The sequence below is a fragment of the Stegodyphus dumicola genome, chromosome 1 (assembly GCF_044657685.1).
Source record: "Stegodyphus dumicola isolate Sdum_Otavi_A_Nest chromosome 1, ASM4465768v1".
Lineage (NCBI taxonomy): Eukaryota > Metazoa > Arthropoda > Arachnida > Araneae > Eresidae > Stegodyphus > Stegodyphus dumicola.
The window spans coordinates 149,755,248-149,777,761 of NC_140768.1; the positions used below are offsets into that span (position 1 = coordinate 149,755,248).

The 22,514-nt window shown below is 30.7% G+C and overlaps 1 protein-coding gene across 1 annotated transcript; it reads right to left on the reverse strand.

Annotated features, from left to right (window-relative positions):
• Nucleotides 1-1,498: 1,498 nt before the first annotated feature.
• Nucleotides 1,499-21,972, reverse strand: LOC118185233 (uncharacterized). Its single transcript, XM_085819882.1, has 4 exons — nt 21,902-21,972; nt 4,910-5,103; nt 3,408-3,457; nt 1,499-2,091 (listed from the first exon to the last, which is right to left on the reverse strand). The coding sequence occupies exons 1-4, from the start codon at nt 21,970-21,972 to the stop codon at nt 1,825-1,827; spliced, it is 582 nt and encodes a 193-aa protein (XP_085676008.1). The 3' UTR covers nt 1,499-1,824.
• Nucleotides 21,973-22,514: the final 542 nt, after the last annotated feature.

Consider the following 22,514-nt stretch of genomic DNA (forward strand, 5'->3'; position numbering starts at 1 on the left):
AATTCATAAATTAATGTCTTTTTACAAATTTATTGTCTTTATTTATTAGCTTTTTACACAATTTTAAACCATATCAAAAGAAAAAAAATCTTAGAAGTAACATTTTTTATGTGTATACTGTATGCTGTCGCCAACAAAGTCTGCTTGGCGAGATTTGCGCCGGCGAAACGGAAAAGTACCATTTTTTTTTTTTTTTTATTAAATGTTTCTGTGTCATGTAAAGGCATAATTTTTTTTTTTTTTTTTTTTTTTTTTTTTTTTTTGAGATATCAAATACTCTGATAATATTAAGGTGCTAAAAATGCTGGATGAGGATCTAATTACTAGAAATTGCAAGTAACATACCACCAAATTCAGAGCATGTATTTGCATGATTAATTGAAATCATGTAATTATCCACATCAATTATCTACATTGCTGCTAAGACTTTTAAAATTCTTGTTATACATGTATACTGTAATTTCTTTCATTCATTTAAAAATGCTTTAAATATCTAGAAAGTTTTCCAATATATTTATTTAAAAATTTATATATAAGCTGAATTGCACGATTCAAGAGTAAATTGTATCGAATTCTTTGTTCTTCATATTCAGTATTTTTGATATTTTAATGCTATTTAACATTACGATGTTTTAGCATTAGTCAAAGAAAATTTTGTGGTAACTTACTATGAGATCAGAAATAATGGATTAATAAATGTATGAATTTATATTTTATCTTTATGTACATAGATAGCAGGTATAAGCTTAATTTCTGTCTATCTTTTACAGGTATAATAATTCTCACATATATGCTAGGAACACCGTAGAGCGGCAATACGGAGTATGGAAGAGGCGTTTTTCCTGCATTGGGTCAGGCCTCCGATGTAAAGTGGGAAATGCCATGACTATAATAGTAGCAACAGCTGTGCTACACAATATAGTTCTGCAAATGAATGATTTTTTTGAGGAAGATGATGATACAGAAGATGAAAATACAAATCCTGTATTTCAAGAACGAAATGTGGCAGGATTTGCAAAACGCAATGCAATTGTCAGAGAGTATTTCACATAATAATGTAAAAAGATTTTTAAAAAAAATAATGCTATTAAATAAATTTTTATATTATATTATAAATCTGTGTTTATGTAACTATTTTATTAATCTTTAATACCATGATACAGTAATACAAAAAGGGTTAAAAGTTCAACATTTAGTATATTTCATGTTTTATTTTTAATCTGATGTTCATAGTGAAGAAATACCTAGTTTCTGACGATTAAATGAGCACATAGTGAATAGCAATACAGTAACAAACATATCTGCTATGAGTTTATAAAACTGAGTTTTGAAATATTTTTAAGGAGAATAATGATAATTTCAGTAATTTTAGGTATAGTTAGTAGACAATAAAATATTATTGGTGCATTGCTATTAGGTGAATTGTGGATTAAGAAATGAAATTATGTGAAACAGATACTTAAGATCATAAAAATGTAAAATATTTATTCGCCTATGTTCTGTTAATTTTAAGTTTGCAAACTTTATTAAACATGTACTTAAAATTATTAGAAATATAAAATGCAATATACTTTACAAAATTATAACGTGGTAATTCCTCAGATACAGATTTCAACTGAAATTAATTTTTTTAGGATCATTCTGTATAACAGCAAGTATATTTCTTTTAATTTCTAAGGCTCTCTTTAAAATTTCCATTTTTAAGTCATGATCTTCTTTTTTCATGTCATGTTCTTCTTTTTTGTATTTCATTGTTGATTCATGTTCTTCTTTTTTTAATTTCATTGTTAATTCATGTTCCTCTGAGAGAAATTTCGATTTTAGTTATAAATGTTCTACCAGAGCAGCTGCAGCTGCATTAGATGCTGGAGGCTGTCTTTTGGCTTTCCTCAGTAGTTTAGGTGTAGGCATAATTTTTGATGATTTATCAGCCTTCGTTTCTACCATTGGTGAATACATTTTGCCTTTTTGACTTCCTGATGCCTGTGAAGGAGAATCAGTAGCCTTGACTTGTGTTACAAAATCTAAGTTTGGCTCTTGCTGTTCATGTATGATTTCATTCATTTCTTTAGATCCATTTCCCAAGTTAGCCTGTTACATAAAATATTACACAGTAAGTAAAAAATACAAATACAGTAAAAAAATATGAATTAATTATTATTGGTACTCTTAATTATCGGAACCGGATTCGAAAATGTATGCATATTTGTATGGATGCATGTGTTTGCATGAACGTATTATATACACATACAAGCGTACATATTTTCTTGAATCTGGTCCTGATAACAGAAAAATATCTTATTATCTATAGAAAGTGCAGATTATAATCAAAACATTACATTCCACACCTTTCGATTGCCACATGCAAGAAACAAAACTAAATAATAATAATAATAATAATAATAATAATAATAATTAACTGACCAGGAAGGCATTAACTAAATAAAATTAAATGGAAACATTCATAAATTATAAACTTCACGTCACGTGAAATCCAACATTCTCCCACCAACAACAGCTTAACCACCTGCAAATATTAAACAGTAAAACTTTTAAAAACAAATACAGTATTTCAAAATTAAATTAAAAAAAAAAAAAAAAAATTCTGGCTATGCTAAATTCGCACTCATTACAAGCACCGAAATAAAGCTTTAATAGGCTTGCCACAGGAATACATATAGCCAGAAACCACAACCAAATCAAAATCGTGCCAAGTTTGGCGCTCACCCCGATTATCTAAGATTAACCAAAATTCTAAAACAGAAATAAAAAAAGATCATAATGTCTTTAAGTAAGTCATGTTATGGTATATGTTCAGGCTAAGTCCAGGATTTTGCTGCAGGCAATGAAAAATGCAGTATGTAGTCAAATGCATGCTAAAATACAAAAATTTCCGGGTGAAGTGCAGAAACGCCCACTTTGGCACTTTTTACAAGAGTAAGAAGAATTGGATTTTTGTCAATTTTCTTTGACTTTTTAAGTGAAAATAGGTCGATGTGTAAATGGATAAAGTCAAGGAAGTGCACAATGCCATTTTTGTGCAATTCTGGGATTTTTTTTAAGTGAAAATAGGTCGATGTGCACATGGATACCGAGTGTGTGCAACTCTTAAAAATGCGCCAAGAAGTGGGCGATTCTGCACTTTCACCAAATTTCTGCAGTCACACTACCAAAAATGTATGGAGAAATAAAAAGCCATCTGGGAAAGAGTAACTAGCTTTGAACATAAGTACTTTTTGGCAACATTGCGCTTTCTCTCATCAATACGTTTTCTTGCCTTTTCAATGTGAATTACAGTTAATAAGAAAGTACAAAATTTTTAGTATAAAATAAAAGTATTAAATTAATTCAGAGTATGACTTTTAACTTTCTATCATTGAAAAATGAGCTAAAATAATAAAACTTACTCTTTTTAAATCATCTGCATCTATTTTACAGTTTGAAATTGTGTACTCATCTGAAATATTAAAAAATATGCATGTTATATGTACATGATAGCATATCATTAATGCAATATAATCATTGAATAAAAACAAATTTTTAAAAAGAAAATTTTAATGAATTTATTAATATATGAATTATAGTACTGCTTAATTAATTCTAGTTAAAAATTAAAAAAGTAAACAATTTTAAATCTTCAAAACTGAATAATAAGATGAAGTATTAGATTAATGTTACTATATATAAAATTTCTTTCTATTTAAACTTGAGTTTCTGGGATATCTTATAATTGCCTGCATTATTTAAAACAATTGTGAAGTGTTATTAAAAATGTATAGAAACAACTAGTTTAAAAAAATAGAAATGTGTTAAATCTTCTAAGACACTACTAGTATCATCCTTGAACAAAACGTTCATTGCAATGGGCGCCTGGACTGAAGTCCTATCCCAATCGATGTTATGTCACTTTTCAATCATTATTTTCATAAGGTGCGTGAAGGCATATCGTGATGAAAAGCAATAATTAAAGGCAATAGTCTCTTATGGAAAGAAGTAAAATCTTGAATTTACAATATGACATAATGTGAAATAAATCAGCCAAGCATTTTGATACACATGACTTTAACATAACAACAAATTCTATTACAGAAACACAGAATTTTTAAAATTCAGTAAACTTTCAGATTTAAGTAACAGAGTGTATTAATAATTAATATGTTTTCATCTAATATTCTTGAAAAATATTGTGGAGTGACGGTATGGCTTGTGGAACGTTTCCTGTATTACTTCACTGCTCTTTTATGCAAGGTGGAAAATATCAAGACATTGGATGTGATAATCAGATTATCAATAAATAAATTTGACCTTATTATTGCATATAGCACAAAATTATATTGGCCAAAACAATATTATACAAACGTACTACTTGAAAATTGAATCTCTTGTATTTTACAAACACAGTGTAACAGAATTCATTAAATACAGTGAAAAAAGGGCTTATCTTTATATCCTAGGATTTTTGCTACATAAAAATTTTAACTTTTTAAGTTTCACTGTAATAAATCAAGAGTGGTCTAACATATTTACTGTAAGTAGATGTATATGCCACGTTATAAATGTGTCTGTCTAATTTTCAGTACATGGTACAGTGACAATTAACTCAGCAAACAAATGAAAGAGTTAAAACTAGTATATAGTATATCATATCATACAAAATTGCATATTTGCTGTTTAAAACATGGTTAACAAAACCAAGTTATCTCATTCAAAATTGCATATTTACTGATTAAAATGTGGTTAACAAACAGCTCTAATATTTCTTTTTCCATTAAAAACTTTTGATGCGTTAATTATTTTAGCGTAATAGATTTAGATTTTCTAGCTGAAGTGCTAAAATCATGAATTAAATTAAGCAACATATTTTTAACCTGCATACGGTGAATAAAAATATGAAAAAGCAATTACTTACCAGAATAGGAAGTTTGCATATGATATAAATGATCACTATCATACACATTCTCCAGTGGACGTGTTATTGCACCCATGGCAAATAATGTTTCGTCAATATTATCATTTTCATTCGCTACAGCAGGGCCGCCTCCAGTTCGAAAAAGTTCTAGCCTCTCTTCTGCTTTCCGTTTCGTGGCTTTTCTTTTCAAATTTCTATAGCAATTATACAATTGTGTTGCAGTACGTACAGTAACTCCCGGAATGCTGTTAAATTCTTTTTCGATCAAATCCCACGTATTTTTTTTTTATCTTTGTTAGTTTCTGAATTAGAAACTTTATTTTCAATTATATGGCGGTATTTTAAAACGCATTCTGCTAAAACCGCTTTCTCGAGCGAAGTATAATTTTGCCTATTTGCATCAGCCATGTTTGTTTATAAGCATACAACGTGCCGTCAGAATTCAGCTTTGAAAACTGCAGATTATGCCGTAAATGTCACATGAATACTTTCAGCCAATGACAACGCTTCTTACAAATAATCCAGGTATCTCTCTTGAATCACGTAATTCAGTAATGGAGAATACAGAATGTGCTAACCATAGCTCAGACTGTGAGTTACCACTGATACATGGATTCCGTGATACATGCGATACTATTGCCGAAATGTCGCGCGGCTGCGCAACTTGTCCGGCTCTTGATAATAAGCCCGAAGGGCACATGACGTTGAAATTTCTTGACAATTAAAAGAGGTCAAAGGTGATTACAGGGGGCGACCATGCGTCGCAAGGCCTTTGAATGGCGCGCGCATCAAGAAGTTCGCAGCGGAAGCCGTGAGGAAACCGTGTATCATGTATGTGTTGTAATACAAAAAGAGGACACAGACTACATCTGACAATTTCAATATTACATCTGAAATAACACATAATACAATAAATATAATTAAGCATTAATGCACAAAAATTACTAAACATAAAATAGTGATACAATTTAAATCATATAGCAACTTAATACATACCGAAAAAGAATAAATACATTATATACACTATATACAAGATCAATTTAAACTATTCATGATAGTTTACGTCGGGAAATTTAAGTCCCGGGCGAGATGACGAATCTTCACTGAAACACGGAATGTTTTTATAGATAAGTGAGGAAGTGAAAGTGAAAGTCAAAAAACGAAATCGGATCGGCTGGGAAAAAATTTTTAGAGCTCAGAAAAAAATTCTGAGTGGCTAAGTTGTAAAAAAAAAAAAAAAAAAAAAAAAAAATTGTTAATTTTTATTATGTCTTTCTCCCCCTTTTGTCTTTGAAAGATGTCTCATCCTTTCTAAAAATAGAATTCCAAGAAAAACAATGAGTTATGGTCTATTTTTAGAAAGGCGAGTCATCATTCCCAGACAAAAGGGGGAGATCGTTAATTTTTATTATGTCTAAAGACATAATGAAAATTAACAAAAAGTTTTTTTTTAATAACTTAGCCAGCCAGAAATTTTTTCTGAGCTCTGAATTTTTTTTCCCAGCCGATCCGATTTCGATTTTTCACTTTCACTTTCACTTCCTCACTTATCTATAAAAATATTCCACGTTTCTGTTCAGAACAGTGCTGGCTCTTGAAGATGCAGCGTGCTTTCTCTCTCTACCTCTACCTCATCTGGACACAGGATATACTTTCTGAAGGAAAGGAATTCTTTGGGAATGTTTTGCCATTTCTGAACTTTACACGAGCTGGATATTTTCTTTTTACATATTTCGAAGCAATTTGTCAAAGAAGTGTAAGATGTCATGAATGGGACATGTTGACGCTAAACTATTTTTTTTTCTAATCTCACTTAAACCTCGATAGATGGAGAACCACCCTTTTATTTTTTTTTTCATCTCAAACCCTGATGGTGGGAGCAGCTATTTTGTTTCCCCATCCAATGAAGACTTTTTGAGAAGGCTGTTGTATTCTTTCTCTCTATGAGAGCCAAGATTTGACGCAGAGACCGTTTGATCAGTCATTTTTGTTTTCCATCTCACCTAGATAGGTCATGTTGTATTTTTTTTTTTTTTTTCTTTTACCTAGACAAATTTGACGTGAGCCATCCTTTTGTTTTTACCCATCCAACTAAGATGGATGAGTGAGACGATTCTGTTCTTTTTCTCACTGCGCGAATCGAGACGGGACGTAGCGACCGTTTTTTTTTTTTTTTTTTTTTTTTTTTTTTTCTTCTCTCTTTGAGCACAATCCTGGATCAGTTGAGCAGTCATTTTGTTTCCCAGCTCATTCAGATAGGTCATGTTGTATTTTTTCCTACACCTAGACAAATTTGACGTGAGCCATCCTTTTGTTTTTCCCATCCAACTAAGATAGACTCTTGAGACCCTTTTGTTTTTTCGCATTTCGTCAACCAAGTCGGGCCGCAGTAACCGTTTGCGTTTTCCTCTGATCGTAAACCTGGATCGCTTGAGCAGTTATGTTGTTTTTCCAAGCTCACTCAGATAGCTCGTGGTTTTCTCTCTCTCTCTCTCGACACCTAGCCAGGATGGACGTCAGCCATCCTTTGGTGTTGTGATGGAACCAAGATTGACACGAGCCATAAGTTTGTTTCTCAACGGAAAAGTAAATTTTCTGAATGGGTACCGGTGTTCAAATTCTTTTGTGACCGACTGTACAGGTATTGTAGAGCGAATTCGCCATTTTGTGACTCATGTTATACGATTGACAGTACTGAACATGCAGTTATTCACTGCACAAAGTACGATAGCGCCAGAAACATTATGCTCAAGAAAATGAAAATCAGCAATATTGACCTCTTAGCTGATCTTTTAAATCATTGTAATAGGAAACCTTGGAGATAGTATTTTTTAGGCAAATTTGTCATCAAATACATCTTAAAGAATTCTTAAGCACTAATAGAGTACGGGTTTGATTTTCGGACTGACGTTTCTCCCTGAATTGGAGGGAATGCGTCTTGTGGCTTAACTTGCAAATAACGTTATTTTGAGTTGGAGCATAAGGCGCCGAAGCGTATTTCCAAACCCTATCCCACTTTTCGAATTTATGATGTCACGGAAATATCGACTAGTTTCACCTGGCAAAACGGCGTACCCCACTTTTGACTACTACGGCAAAGAATCTGTAAGAGTACGGCGCGCTTTCGAAAGAATTGTGGTGCCGAAGAGAGTGTTTAGGTGGTAATTGTGAGGTTTTCGCAATTTAAATTATTATGAGTGGAAATTTACGCAAAATCTTTAGTGAATGGTTATTGTTTATCGCCGTAGTATATCTGAGGAAAGAGGAGAATAATTCACTGCTAATGTATACATTAACAGTATGAAAAATTTGGAAGGTGATACTCGGCAATAAATGTGATGCATTCATCGCAAAATTCAGCGACGCCAGTAAAACAAAGGAGAGTGTTCGAAAAATTTATCCACATCTGAAGTCACTATAAAAAAATTGTATGTGTGCCAACACAAATATTTTAATAATAATAATAATAAACACTTGCAGAAAACTTCAAATCAAGGAATAAGAATTGCAGTGTCTCTGTGTGCTTAAAAACTACGAAGCATTCTGCAGACTTTTATGCCAAATCAAGGTTGACAAATATATTAATAAATTTTAATGTTTCTTTTAGTGTATATATTTCAAAAGTATTAAAATAACTTGGACAGTTGTTTAATTGTTTAAAACAGCAATAAAGTTCATTTATAAAGATATACAAGGAACTTCATAATTATCAAAATATTTCATTTCTTTGGTGAAAAACTGAAATTTACTAAATTAACTAACTTTTATAACATTAAATTTGTTCATAACTGTAGCATTATGCTCTGTTTTAAAAAAGCTTAAATACTTTATTCGTTATACTTTAAAATATTTTCTGATTTATTTACTAAATGTGTAATCAATTATCAGGATTACTAAATGTGTTAAGAATTTCCATACATGCTTGTGCAGTGTGATTGCATGTTTGTGTAATGAACTTTGATTTTCATGAATGAAAAAGGAATACAATCTCCGAATAAGTACTTTTTCGTTTTCCAGTTCCTGTGTTTAGCTGTAAAAGTAAATTCACTTCAAGTTTGTGTCTATGCAATTTTGACGATGTAAATACTGAAATGATTGTACAGTAAAAACTCAACTAAAAAAATATCCGGAAAGCTCTTGAAAGTTTGGATAGTCAAGCATATAAAAAATGAAATACTGTAATAAGTGAATGGAAGAATAAACTACTAGTCTGAACTCATAAAAACAGTTCATTTTATTTGTATCAACTTGACTATTTAATATTATGCACGATTTTGAAAAAAATGTATGCTGCTGATCTTTGGAATATGATAACGGGTGATTTTTACAATGGTTGTTATGTGGATTAAGACTGCAAGTTGAGACTTTAAATATGAATAGTAATCCGAAAATTTGTAGTAGTAACTTTATATCCAAAAATCTCTGCCTAATAACTTCCATATTTTAAGCAATTAAAATACCGTCAAAAGTCGTTAATTCGGACACCCATAATCCGAACCTCAAAGCTAAAAACTTTCTGCGCATGCGCCGCTTTGGCACATGCACACAGGCATTTTACGCATGCGCGTAAGACCTTGACTACTGTGCATATGCATGTGCGCAAGTGCAGAATACGTTTTCGCCTGCGCGTTTAATGTATAACGAACAGTGTAAGCTAAAATTATCTAATTATCTATTTCAGTTAATGTTAATGATTGCTTTGTTCCTTAATCTTCGAATTGGATCCCGCTTATTATTTTTTGCAGACTGTAAGAGCAACTTTATAAAAGTAAACTTGAACTTTCGATTATGTCAAATAGAATTTCCAAAGCTGGAACTTCCAAAGGATCTACAAAACGAAAGTATGTTTCGATGTCCAACAAACAAAAAGTGGAATTGCTGCAAAAAATGGATAAAGACATGAAGAATGTGACAGAGAGGTTAGTGAAAACGAAAAAATTTCGATTGACAAGTTAGTCGGTATTCTCGGCACAGCAATTAACGGGACTTGAACAGCGGAACTTTGTAATCGAACAAGAAATTATGTCTTTTTATAGAATTAAAGAGAAAGTGTTATCACATAAAATGAAGCAACTTAAACAACTTACATTGAGAGAAATGTTTAATAAAGTAAACAAATAAATATTAAGTTTTTTTTTTTTTTTTTTGTAAATTTTGATATTCTTTAGATCATAATTGTTCTTTATTTCATAAATTACGGTTTCATATTTTTAATTTTAGAATTTCTGCATGCCATCTTACGAGATTTAAACTGATGATCTATAATCCGGAAAAATCGATAATCCGGAATCGCCGAAGTCCCGACGAGTCCGGATTAACGACTTTTGACTGTATATATTTTTAACCACTTGTTATTAATTTTATAAAGTACATTCTATAATTTAAATTTTATTTACTTTCATCTATTTTAATGTTTGCCATTATAAATTTTATACTACTTTTTTAAGATTTCATAGTTGCTAATTAAACTTCAATTACAATTTATTTAGGTATTTTATACATACATTTATATTTTATGTAAGAAAGGGATTTATGTGCAATGTATTCGCACTAAATGGATTTAAGTTCATACAACATATATATATATATATATATATATATATATATATATGGTCAACAAAATTAAGCTTATTAGAGTACATTTTATTTACATAGATATGTGTATATGCATGTATTTAATAAAAATCAATGAAACAAAAAACATCCACAAGAACTTGATAGAATTTAATACAAAATTTTCAAGTTTTCTGAAAAACAAAAAATTTATTGAGTTTTGGGAAAATAATCTGATATTTTTCTTTGCATTGTCTTTTTTTAGCATCAAATTGTTCAATGTCAAACATTTTGTTATTCATATCACCATTGGAATGTACGTCTTTTTATGATGTTCCTGATTTCGAATGACGTGGGAACAGGAACTGCATTATTCATTTTATTTTCGTCATCAGAATCTGCATCAATGATACTTTTTTAGCTTTGAACAAACTCCAAAATAACTTTGTCCGCCATAATTGGGGCTGTACACACATTATCATAAATTACTGCAACGAATTCTTCCGATAGTACAGTACAACAGTTCATTAATACAGAAACTTTCTCAAACATTTTATTAAGTGTCAGCTCAGTTTCACTATCCTACTTCTCTATTTTTTTTTTTTTTTTGGCGCCAAAGAATCTGATACTTTTGAGAATTGTGTGTAATGAAAATAATTTCCATTCATCCTTGGAGTTGCTGAATTCCATGCAGTGCAACATATGAGCCAAACTCACTAATTTTTACTCGCACTGCCATGTACTCGTCACCGAATTCCAAAGCTAACTGATGAGAGATGAGATTTTTGTGTGGCGTTTGTAGAGGTGGAAGGCGAAAGTAGCGTAGATAAACAAAACTGGCTCATGTCGCAGGCTATTCCGAGGGTATTTCAAAACCAAATTAGCCTCTTTTCTACGAAATATGTGAAACCACCTCTCTTTTATTTCACATCCCGCTTAAATCTCACCTGCGGTGCCAGTGTTTTCTGTATTTTGTTCATTTCCAGAAAGGATATCTTTTCGTGTTAAGAGAAACAAAATGCATGAAAATACATAGTAGTTTGTCAGGACCGTTACATTATTTCATATTATATTTCGCCTTATACCGATATTTCGCCATAAGGGATTTCGCGTTAAACGTATTCCACCATATACAGATGCGTTTGGACTATATATATACAAATAATTTTTTAAAAGGAAAATTTATAATCCTTCCAAAATTTTTCATGCATTATGCTGTTAAAAATTGATCAGTAAATATATAAAGAAAGAAATTTAGAACCAATTTTTCAGAAAGAATAAAATTTGAAATTCAAATTAACTTGATAAAATCCTGTAAATGTCGAACATCAAATATTTAGACTAGTAAAATCTTTTTAAATTGTAAGATAATTTTAATGATTTTACTCGCCCCCCCCCATTTTTCTTTGCTACTGCTGTTTGATAAGAGGTTTTAGTAAAGTTTTGAGTTAAGATTATTTTGAACTTTCAAAGATTTTCTATTGCAGGATTTTAATTTTTTCTACATTTTAAAAGGCATGTTTCCATTTTTTTTTTTTTTTTTTTTAAGATTCTTTTTAGATTAGAAAAATATTTTTAAATTGGAAGATATTTTTAATGATTTTCCTCCGCTTTGAGGACTAGAATTTTCAGGTGAACTATTAAGATAAAAAAATATATTGAAACGGTTTATCAACTGATTCTGGATACAGAAAAGCAAGGATTTTGTTTTACAAGGGGAAATGTAATTACCGTATTTGACGGCATATAAGACACACTTTTTTTCCTAAATTAGGTCTAAAAATAGTTACCTGTGTCTTATACGTGAAGGACACAGGTTAACTTTCAATACTGAATGCTATTTTTAGCCCGGATAAAAGTCTAGACACACATAACTTTTTCTACATCTACATGTGTGTGGCCTTCTAAATAAGGGTGTGTCTTATATGCCGTCAAATACGGTAAATTTGACATACCTTGTCTTGACGATATTATGTTGAAGTTGGTTGGATTCCTCGCCTTTCTTGTTCTTTTATACTATTTTTTGGTTTTTCTTGTGATGGTGTATTTTAACACGTTGACTGCCGTGGGGGCCACCGGTGACCAGCACTCAACTTGGCTACAGCGCCGTGGGTGATGCGACCAATAGTAAAATACATATCGATACTGATAAAATTTTAAATAGTACCATTGTTACTATAATGATTTGAAGAATAATAAATTGTAAAAATTTAAATTATAAATCGCAAAAATGGTCTACAGATGTTTGGAGGTCTCCGGTGACAACCAGCATGAAAAATGCATTAAGCACGATTATATATAACATAATGTTCTGCAGATAATATTTCAACATAATATATATCACATAATAAAAATTTCAAGTTGGTGTCATGGGCAAATCACGTAAAATGCGCGCTGCAGTCAACGTGTTAATTTTTACATTTTAAAGTATTCTTATTCTTCATTTTTAGGATTTTAAGAAGATCATTTGAACTTCAATTTTTTAAGTCTTTGTGAAAAGTTGGTTCTAAATTTCTTTATATATATATAAGAACTCCTATACTCCTAGGAAAAAGTAATTTATATACAGTACAAAGTCTTTAATTCGGACTCGTCGGGACTTCGACGATTCTGGATTATAGATCATCAATTTAAATCTGGTAAGATGGCATGCAGAAATTATAAAATTAAAAATATGAAACAGTAATTTATGAAATAAAGAGCAATTATGATCTAAAGGTTATCAAAATTTACAACAAAAAAAAAAAGCTTAATATTTACTTTATTAAACATTTCTTTCAATGTAAGTTGTTTAAGTTGCTTCGTTTTATGTGCTAATACTTTCTCTTTAATTCTATAAACAGACATAATTTCTTGTTCAGTTACAAAGTTCCGCTGTTCGAGTCCCGTAATTGCCGTGCCGAGAATACCGACTAACTTGTCAATCGAAATTTTTTTGTTTTCACTAACCTCTCTAACTTTCTTCATGCATTTATCCATTTTTTGCAGCAATTCCACTATTTGTTTGATGGACATCGAAACATGCTTTCGCTTTGTAGATCCCTCCAGAATCGGAAAGTCTTTTTGACATAATCGAAAGTTCAAGCTTACTTTTTATAAAATTGCTCTAACAGCCTGCAAAAAATAATATGCCTGATTCAATTAGAAGATTAAGGAACAACGCAATCTGCAACTTTAACTGAAATAGATAATTAGATAATTTTAGCCTAGCTTATACCGTCTGTTATACATTAAACGCACGCATGCGTAAACGCTACGCATGTGCAGAAAGTTTGTAGCTTTGAGGTCCGTTATTATAGATCATTCCAGATTATGGACGTCCGGATTAAAGACTTTGTACTGTATTTATTTATCCCACACTTTCATTTTGAAACATTTTAGTACATGCTTTTCCTCAATATTTTCAAAGTTGATTTTTTGTTGAACTGAAATATGTAATATGGAAAAATTCTATCAAAAAACATAATTCAACTCAGAATTGAAACAAGAGATAAATAGAGATAATAATGTGGGGTATTTGATCCTCTTCCCCTAATAGTCATTTGAAACATTTTAGCGTGTTTTTCCATTCAGCTGAAACAGTAAAAATATAGAAAAATTCCCACAAAAACATAATTCAGCTGAGAAACAAAACAGGCAAAAAAAAAATGGGTTCGTGTAAGGAAACTGATTGGTTTAAAACAGAGCTTCTTAAACTTTTTTTCAGTCGTGGCCTTTTTTTATCATAGATTTTTTTCACGACCTCAAAATATTTACGAAAATTTTGTGTGGACCCCATAAGCATTGTGAAAATCCGACACGCACGTGAGTGAAACTGTCAATTTTTTCACTTCTACTGTAAGATAATATGGCAGCTTTAGGTCATTATCTTTATATTATCATTTTAAGACGTAAAACAATGTGAAAATTTTAATTAAGTAACAGATGAAATGACAGCGTCATGTGCAAAGCAAGTAAAATGAACATTTATATTATAAAAAGAATGCGTTGAAACATTTTTGTTTTTCTCTTTGCCTGTATGGTCTTATCTTCATCTATTTTCAGATACAGTGTGTAAAAATATTGGGTAATTGTAAAATTATTATATTAAGTTTAAGAAATACCAAAACTAATAAAATTTTTTGCGACTCCCTGCTGTAGATGGGGGTTGCGATCTACAGTTTAAGAAAGTTGTCTGAAATAACGTTACAATATTTGATTTTGCTAGAATTTTAACTGAGGCCACAGCCAGTGCGGTTATGGCAGGTGTGCAAATTTTTGGAATTTACAGAAATATCAAGTAGCAAAATTTTTGGAATTTAGGAGTGGAAAAGTTTTTAGAATTTAGGACCCACAGAGATGGTATAGCACAAAAAAAATGTACCTGCTGAAGCTAGGACTCTAGTGCATGGTTATATTCTTGTAAGGAGTGTATGCCTGAATGCAGAGATGCATTTTGAGTCATCATCGCTAGGTCACCAGCCTACACAGCATTGTGCGATACGCGATTCATGTAAATACGGAATAAAATTGATTGCACTAACCTAATTCATGTAAATACGGAATACAATTACTGTAATTTTTGAATAAGAATAAAACGCTTTCTGTTCATCTGAAATGGGATAGATTTTCTCTAGCAGTTATTCCAGCAGAAATTTGAAGAAACGGATCATTCTGTATTCAGTTAGATAAACAAATACACAAGCTATGAACATAACATATTAAACCGTAATTCACTTTTCACATTGGACAGCCAATGTTTATCAACTTTCACATAAGTCGTACTTTCCCGTAATTTTGAAAATACTCTATTGCATGCTGTTCAGTTGAAGACAAGCCCGAAATCATTTTTTTTTTTTTTTTTTTTTTCAAAATGCAATTGATAACTTCTATTGTTTTTTTACAAAATTTAGACCTGGGAGTCATGGACAAATTTGTGGGGGGGGGGGTCACCAAATCCAAAGATATTTATTTGACAATAAAAGGTATACGGAATTTGAAGAGAACTTTGGATGTTTTTTTTAACATTTCCATATTTTAATTTTGAATTTATTGCTTTCCACTTGATTTGTGTGTTATGCTTGATGATTTCCAAACAGGTTGAATCGCATTTCAATGCAATTGCATACGCGTAGCTAAGATGTAGTTTTTTCGACTATGTTAGTAGTGTCTTGCATGTAATTGTAATATGCATCATTTATAAACTATGTTTCTTGATTCTAATCAAATTTGTTGTCAAGTAAGCACATAACATTTCTTTAGTATTGGAAAATTCAGTAGTGTCTCAAAGGATAATAAAAACAATTTTGTTTTAGCTGCAATTTTGTTCATGATGGTTAAATGGCCCAAAATAGATACCCAATGTTCACAAGAGAAATGGGATGGATGGACCAACATCAAATAAACTTAGAGAAAAACTATTAATGAAAATGCAAACAATAATGAATCCAATGGCTCTCTTTCTACTTCTAAAAAAAATTAAGTAAATATCAAGAAGAGTTTATTTTATACCATTTTACATGTTGCATTATTAATGGAAAATGAATATCCATTGTGTGTTAAATGCAGTGAAAACTTGGCACTTGGAAAGTATGAAACCTACGAAATTAAAAACACATTTAGAAACGGTACTTTTCCGTTTTGCCGGTGCAAACGATAAAGTTGCCAACATTGATACAACTGATGCCAAACAGAATACCTTCACTGGCAACCTTTTATGCCTCATTTTCAAAACAAGTCGCAGCCATTTCTTCTCAGATTGACAGTACTGGCATACAATTACATAGAATTTGTACAAGATAGTTAAATTTTATGCTCTAAGACCATTCATGGTAATTAAGTCAATTAGAATGCAATCACACCGCTCATCCGAAGGCGAAAATATAGAAAAGACAAAATCACGGGTCAAATTCATCAATTCTAATGAGAATGGACTAGCGAAGTAAAGCACTGCAGTTTTACATAATTTCTGAATAAACTATTTGTACAAATTGAAATAAGTCTTGCATTTAAACTTGCACTCCAAATTAAGATTTAACTTGTCATTAATGTAGATAATTACTGAGAGAATTAGATTTTTGTAGCGTAGTTTACGTGAGATGAAATCACGTGATGCGAACCGACAAATCAGGATGTTGAAACATGAAAACATAGTAAATTCTTAATGTCTTTTCACAAATTTATTGTCTTTATTTATTGGCTTTTTTACAAAATTTAAAAGGTATTAAAATGTTTATGCCTTCAAAATAAAAAATTCTTAAAACTAACGTTTGTTAAAATATTTTATGTGTATATTGTATGTTGTGGACAACAAAGTCTGCTTGGCGAGATTTGCGGCAGTGAAACGGAAAGTACCTCAGAAACTAAACATAAAGATTAAGTAAATAAATCTGAAGAATTTTTTAAGGAATGAGCTAAGAGCATGAAAAATTAAAATGTGTTTTTGAAAAATATATAACAGTTCCTGAGAAGGATTTACAGGCATCCTTAAAAGTTTCGTATTTAATTGCAAAAAATTTAAAACCTCATACAATTGGAGAATCGCTTATTCTTCCTTCAGCAATTAAAATAACATCATTTATGCATGCAGAAAAATATAGTAATGATTTAAAAACAATAGCATTAAAAAAAGATACCGTTTCTCACCAAATTTGTGTAATATCAGACACTATAGAATACAAAATCCAGTCTTTACTATAAAAACTTGATGAAGCTACCGACATTACAAAAATGTCTCAATTCATCGTTTATCTGAGATACGTTTCTGAAGACGACACAGTAGAAAGACGACGGAAAGACAGTATTTTTTATGTTGTAATATTTGGAAAGGAAAAGCAACTGGAGAGAAAATATTTGAAATTATTGACAGACATTTTGAAACAAATAATCTTACCTAGACAATCTGTGTCGCAGTTTGTATCAATGATGCTGCAGCATTAACAGGTAATTATAAAGGACTAAGAGGGTTAATAATGAAAATTGCTCCCCATATAATATTCCATCACTGTATGACACATAGAAAAGCTCTTGTTGCAAACTGATGAAGAATTGCACATGATATTGCAGGGTTATTACTGCAATTAATTACATTAAAAGGACAAATCCTAAACAGCTGTCTCTTTTTAATGCAATGTAATTAGATAAGTTCTGTATATGAGACATTATTACCAAAGTCAGTTGGCTTTCACACAGAAAAATAGCGAGACATATTTTCGATTTGAGAAATACAGTTTACATATTTTCGGAAGAAAAGAAACATACATCAGCATGTTCATTCATTAATAATGATTAATTAGGAAAACTCAGTTACATAGTAGACATTTTCTAAAAACCTAAGCATTTTAATAATGAGCACCAATATTGAAGCTTTTAAAACTAAGCTAATACTTTGGCAAGGAGAATTGAACAAAAACAACAGAAACATGTTTTTCAGAATTTACTAAAGAAAATAATACAGATTTCTTGTTTAAAACAACATATGATAAAACTGACAGAAATTTTTTTGAAAAATTTCCAAATAAGAAATTAGGTTGGATCTGTGACCCATTTTGCCTTTGGTATTTTCAATTCCAATGTATCTCTAAATGAAAAAAACAATTAATTGATATTTTAAGTGACGGCATACTGTGTGTTCAAGTTAAGTCTCTAACTTGCCAAAAATTTCAGTTATCTATTGGAAACAAATATGCCGATTTAAAAGGAATGAAAGTAAATTATTACGTTTCTTACATAAAATTGTACAACAAACCTTTAGCTTATATTTAAAACTTCTAAAATGCTTATGTTACATTTTTCTGTTATATAAGCACTGAAAGTGGATTTCTCACTGAAATAGAAATAATTGTGCTATTGAATTAACATGGAGAACTTTTTTATTGAAATATTTTTTCTCTGTGACATTAGTTGCATCTACTACAAACTAAAGATTAAAGAACTGTTTTTAAAACATTTCGAATTCGTTGTCATATTGATCTATGAAGCACTAGATTAGTGAGTTTTTATTACATTATTGACAAATATAGTTTTTAAACAATCAAAAAATGTTCAGAGGAGATAATTATTTGTCAAATATGAATGTGTTTTCAAAGCGAAAATAAATAATAAGTGATAAAAAGAAAATTAAATTAGAACATTCACATTTCTAACTTTTCTGTTATATAAGCACTGAAAGTGGATTTCTCACTGAAATAGAAATAATTGTGCTATTGAATTAACATGGAGAACTTTTGTATTGAAATATTTTTTCTCTGTGACATTAGTTGCATCTACTACAAACTAAAGATTAAAGAACTGTTTTTAAAACATTTCGAATTCGTTGTCATATTGATCTATGAAGCACTAGATTAGTGAGTTTTTATTACATTATTGACAAATATAGTTTTTAAACAATCAAAAAATGTTCAGAGGAGATAATTATTTGTCAAATATGAATGTGTTTTCAAAGCGAAAATAAATAATAAGTGATAAAAAGAAAATTAAATTAGAACATTCACATTTCTAACTTTTCTGTTATATAAGCACTGAAAGTGGATTTCTCACTGAAATAGAAATAATTGTGCTATTGAATTAACATGGAGAACTTTTGTATTGAAATATTTTTTCTCTGTGACATTAGTTGCATCTACTACAAACTAAAGATTAAAGAACTGTTTTTAAAACATTTCGAATTCGTTGTCATATTGATCTATGAAGCACTAGATTAGTGAGTTTTTATTACATTATTGACAAATATAGTTTTTAAACAATCAAAAAATGTTCAGAGGAGATAATTATTTGTCAAATATGAATGTGTTTTCAAAGCGAAATTAAATAATAAGTGATAAAAAGAAAATTAGAACATTCACATTTCTAACAAAGTAATTTAATCTTTATAATACAATATATTTTACAATGATAACGCAAAATACAATGTGAAAGGTTATGCGAAGATTATGATAGTACCAAGAGTATTCAGCATTTCGTATAATCCTATTACCAGATAATAATGACATTAAAATAAATTTTATCTGAATGAAGTTTTCTTATACAGAAACAGTCAAATTATGCAATTACATAAACGAATGCACTTTCAGACAATATAATTAATACTGTTTACAAGTGCAAGCCAAAGTTCTGTTTATGTTAATTCTCGCCCTTCAGCGCATGCTCAAGAATTACCATCCAGGCGAAACTAGTCGATTTGTCCATGACGTCAAAATTCGAAAAGTGGGGTAGGGTTTGGAAATACGCGGCGCCGAAGGGAAGCCAAGCTTCAAGAAGAAGTATAACTCTCTCTTATGTATTTGTATATTGAAGAAGTTTTTGTGGCAAATTAATTATTAGTTTTTTATTCTACACAGCTGAATACTTCGTAAATCGTGTACGATGAAATGTGAAATCTGTTAGAACATTTAAAGTGAGCTTGAAAGTTGCTTGTTCAAACAATTTTAATCTTCGCCTAATAACTGTAGAAAAATCAGAACTCAACCCAATCCTAATGCATTGCATATGATCTAATTGTATAAATTTATAATTAAAGATGTGTGTGTACTCTAGCGGGATATCATTTACGTGTGAGGTATAATAAATCAAAGCTTGTTTATATCAAACATTAGCAACAGTAAATGTTGACATTTTTGTAAAGATAATGACATCTGTATTTGCAAGATATTAATGTTAATCTGAAGAATCCAACAACTACTTTTTATAAAATTTGATAAAAAAAAACCTTTTTAAAATCGCACAGAACGCGAATGTTATAACGTGTGTAGCAACTTATGATATTAAGGTCGTCAGCTTATAGTTCTCTACAAGCTGGGAAAAAACTTCCGAGGAGGAACGTATCGAATCATCTGGAAGACATCAATATTTTAAAGTACATCTAAATCTATTCAGAAGTGAAACCACATGTGTGAAATCATTTAAATTAAATGGTACTTTAAACAAGCTTATTCACACAGGACAGAATCTTCTCTTAACTGAGGAATGTAAAATGCCATTCACACAGAAAGATAAATTAAACAAACCTATGCATATCCATGCAGGAGAGAAGCGTCATGTGTGTGAGGTATGTAGCAAATCATTTAGACGAAATGCTGATTTTATCAAGCATATATTTATTCACACAGGAGAGAAACCTCATGTGTGTGACACATGTAACAAGTCATTTAGAAAAAAGGATCATTTAAATGACCATTTGCTTATTCACACAGGAGAGAAACCTCATGTGTGTGAAGTATGTAATAGATCATTCAGAGTAAAATATAATTTAACTGAGCATAAGCTTATCCACTCAGGAAAGAAACCACATGTGTGTAAAGTATGTAACAATTCATTCAGAGTGAAGCGTCATTTAAATGAGCATATGCTTATTCACACAGGAGAGAAATCTCATGTTTGTGAGGTGTGTAATAAGTCATTTAGAGTGAAGCGTATTTTAAAGCAGCATATGCTTATTCACAAAGGAGAGAAACCTCATGTGTGTGATATATGTAACAAATCATTCAGAGTAAAATGTGATTTAAATAAGCATATACTTACTCATGGAGGAGAGAGATCTCATGTGTGTGAGGTATGTAATAAGTCATTTACTCAGAAAGGTAGTTTAGCTGATCATATACTTATTCACACAGGAGAAAAACCTCATGTATGCGAGGTATGTAACAAATCTTTTAGAGTGAAGTATAATTTAAATGAGCATAGGCTTATTCATACAGGAGAGCGACCTCATGTGTGTGAGGTATGTAACAATGCATTTAGATTAAAGCGTCATTTGAATGAGCATATGCTTATTCACACAGGAGAGAAATATTATGCGTGTGATGTCTGTAATAAGTCATTTAGACTGAAACGTATTTTAAAGCAGCATATGTATGTTCACACAAAAGAGAAACATAACGTGCATGGTATGTGTAATGAATCAGTCTGAATAAAGTTTCATTTAAATTAGCATTTGCATACTCACAAAGGAGTGAAATCTCTTGTTTGTGAGGTATATACCAAATCATTTAGATAAAACTGCTTTAAACAAGCATATGCTTATTTACATGAGAAAGAAATTCATGAGTTGTATGTGTAAGACCCTTGAACAGAAAAACATTTTCAAGGAGACATCTAAACAGAATAGAAACCTCATGTCTTTTGAAGTATAGTTAAATAAATAAGATATATCTGTGTAGTACTGACTTACCCATCTTGTAAAAGAAATCTTATTATATGAGGTGTGTAACGTGTCATTTCATTTACATTCTTAATAAATTATTTATTTTTTTTAGGAGAGAAGAACCTCGCTTTTTGTAAAATAAATCAAAATTCATAGTAAATTATTCCTGCTTTAAAGCAATATTTTCTTATCCATGGTACTTAGCAAGAAAAGAAATGTTTAAAAACATATGCCTAGACTAACAAAACATACATTTTACAGCATTTTGTAAGAACTACAAAGATATGAATTTTTTTTTTTTTTTTTTAAGAGATTTTTACATCATGAGCACTGCAGTCTGGTAATTCTCAGGGTAAAACTCAGCAGCACGTGGCCCAATTTTTTCCGCCATATTGAATCGCGAAAAATCGCCATATCCTTGGGAGGAATTTTTTTATGGCAAGAGGGAAATCGCATCCAATGGCACTTTCTGAAAATTCCCTCTTCAGCCCATTATCAGGGGGAAAAGCTCTGCTGGGCGAAAATCGCATAAGGCAAAGTGTAGCTTTTGGCATTGAGATGGTAAACCATACACATAGAACAGATTGTTAATGATTTTTTATTGTTACGAGTAAGTAAATCTACATACCTTTTATCGTCTTAGTATTTTATATTATGATTATATATAACTCCAGCATTATTAACTTTTATACTTCTCTTTTTTCAGTGTTACCATTAATTTGAACAGTTATCCATAAAAATGGTTGTATATGTTTGAAAACGATCTTTATATAAATCCAATAATGATCACGAAAATGCGATACATATCAAACAGTTAATGTTGAAAGTTTAAAAAAATAAAATACGCATGTATTTCCACAATAATATTGCATCCTCAAAATGTATTCCAGGCTATTCAGTCATCTAGACAGGTTTATAGTTTACATTCCGGAT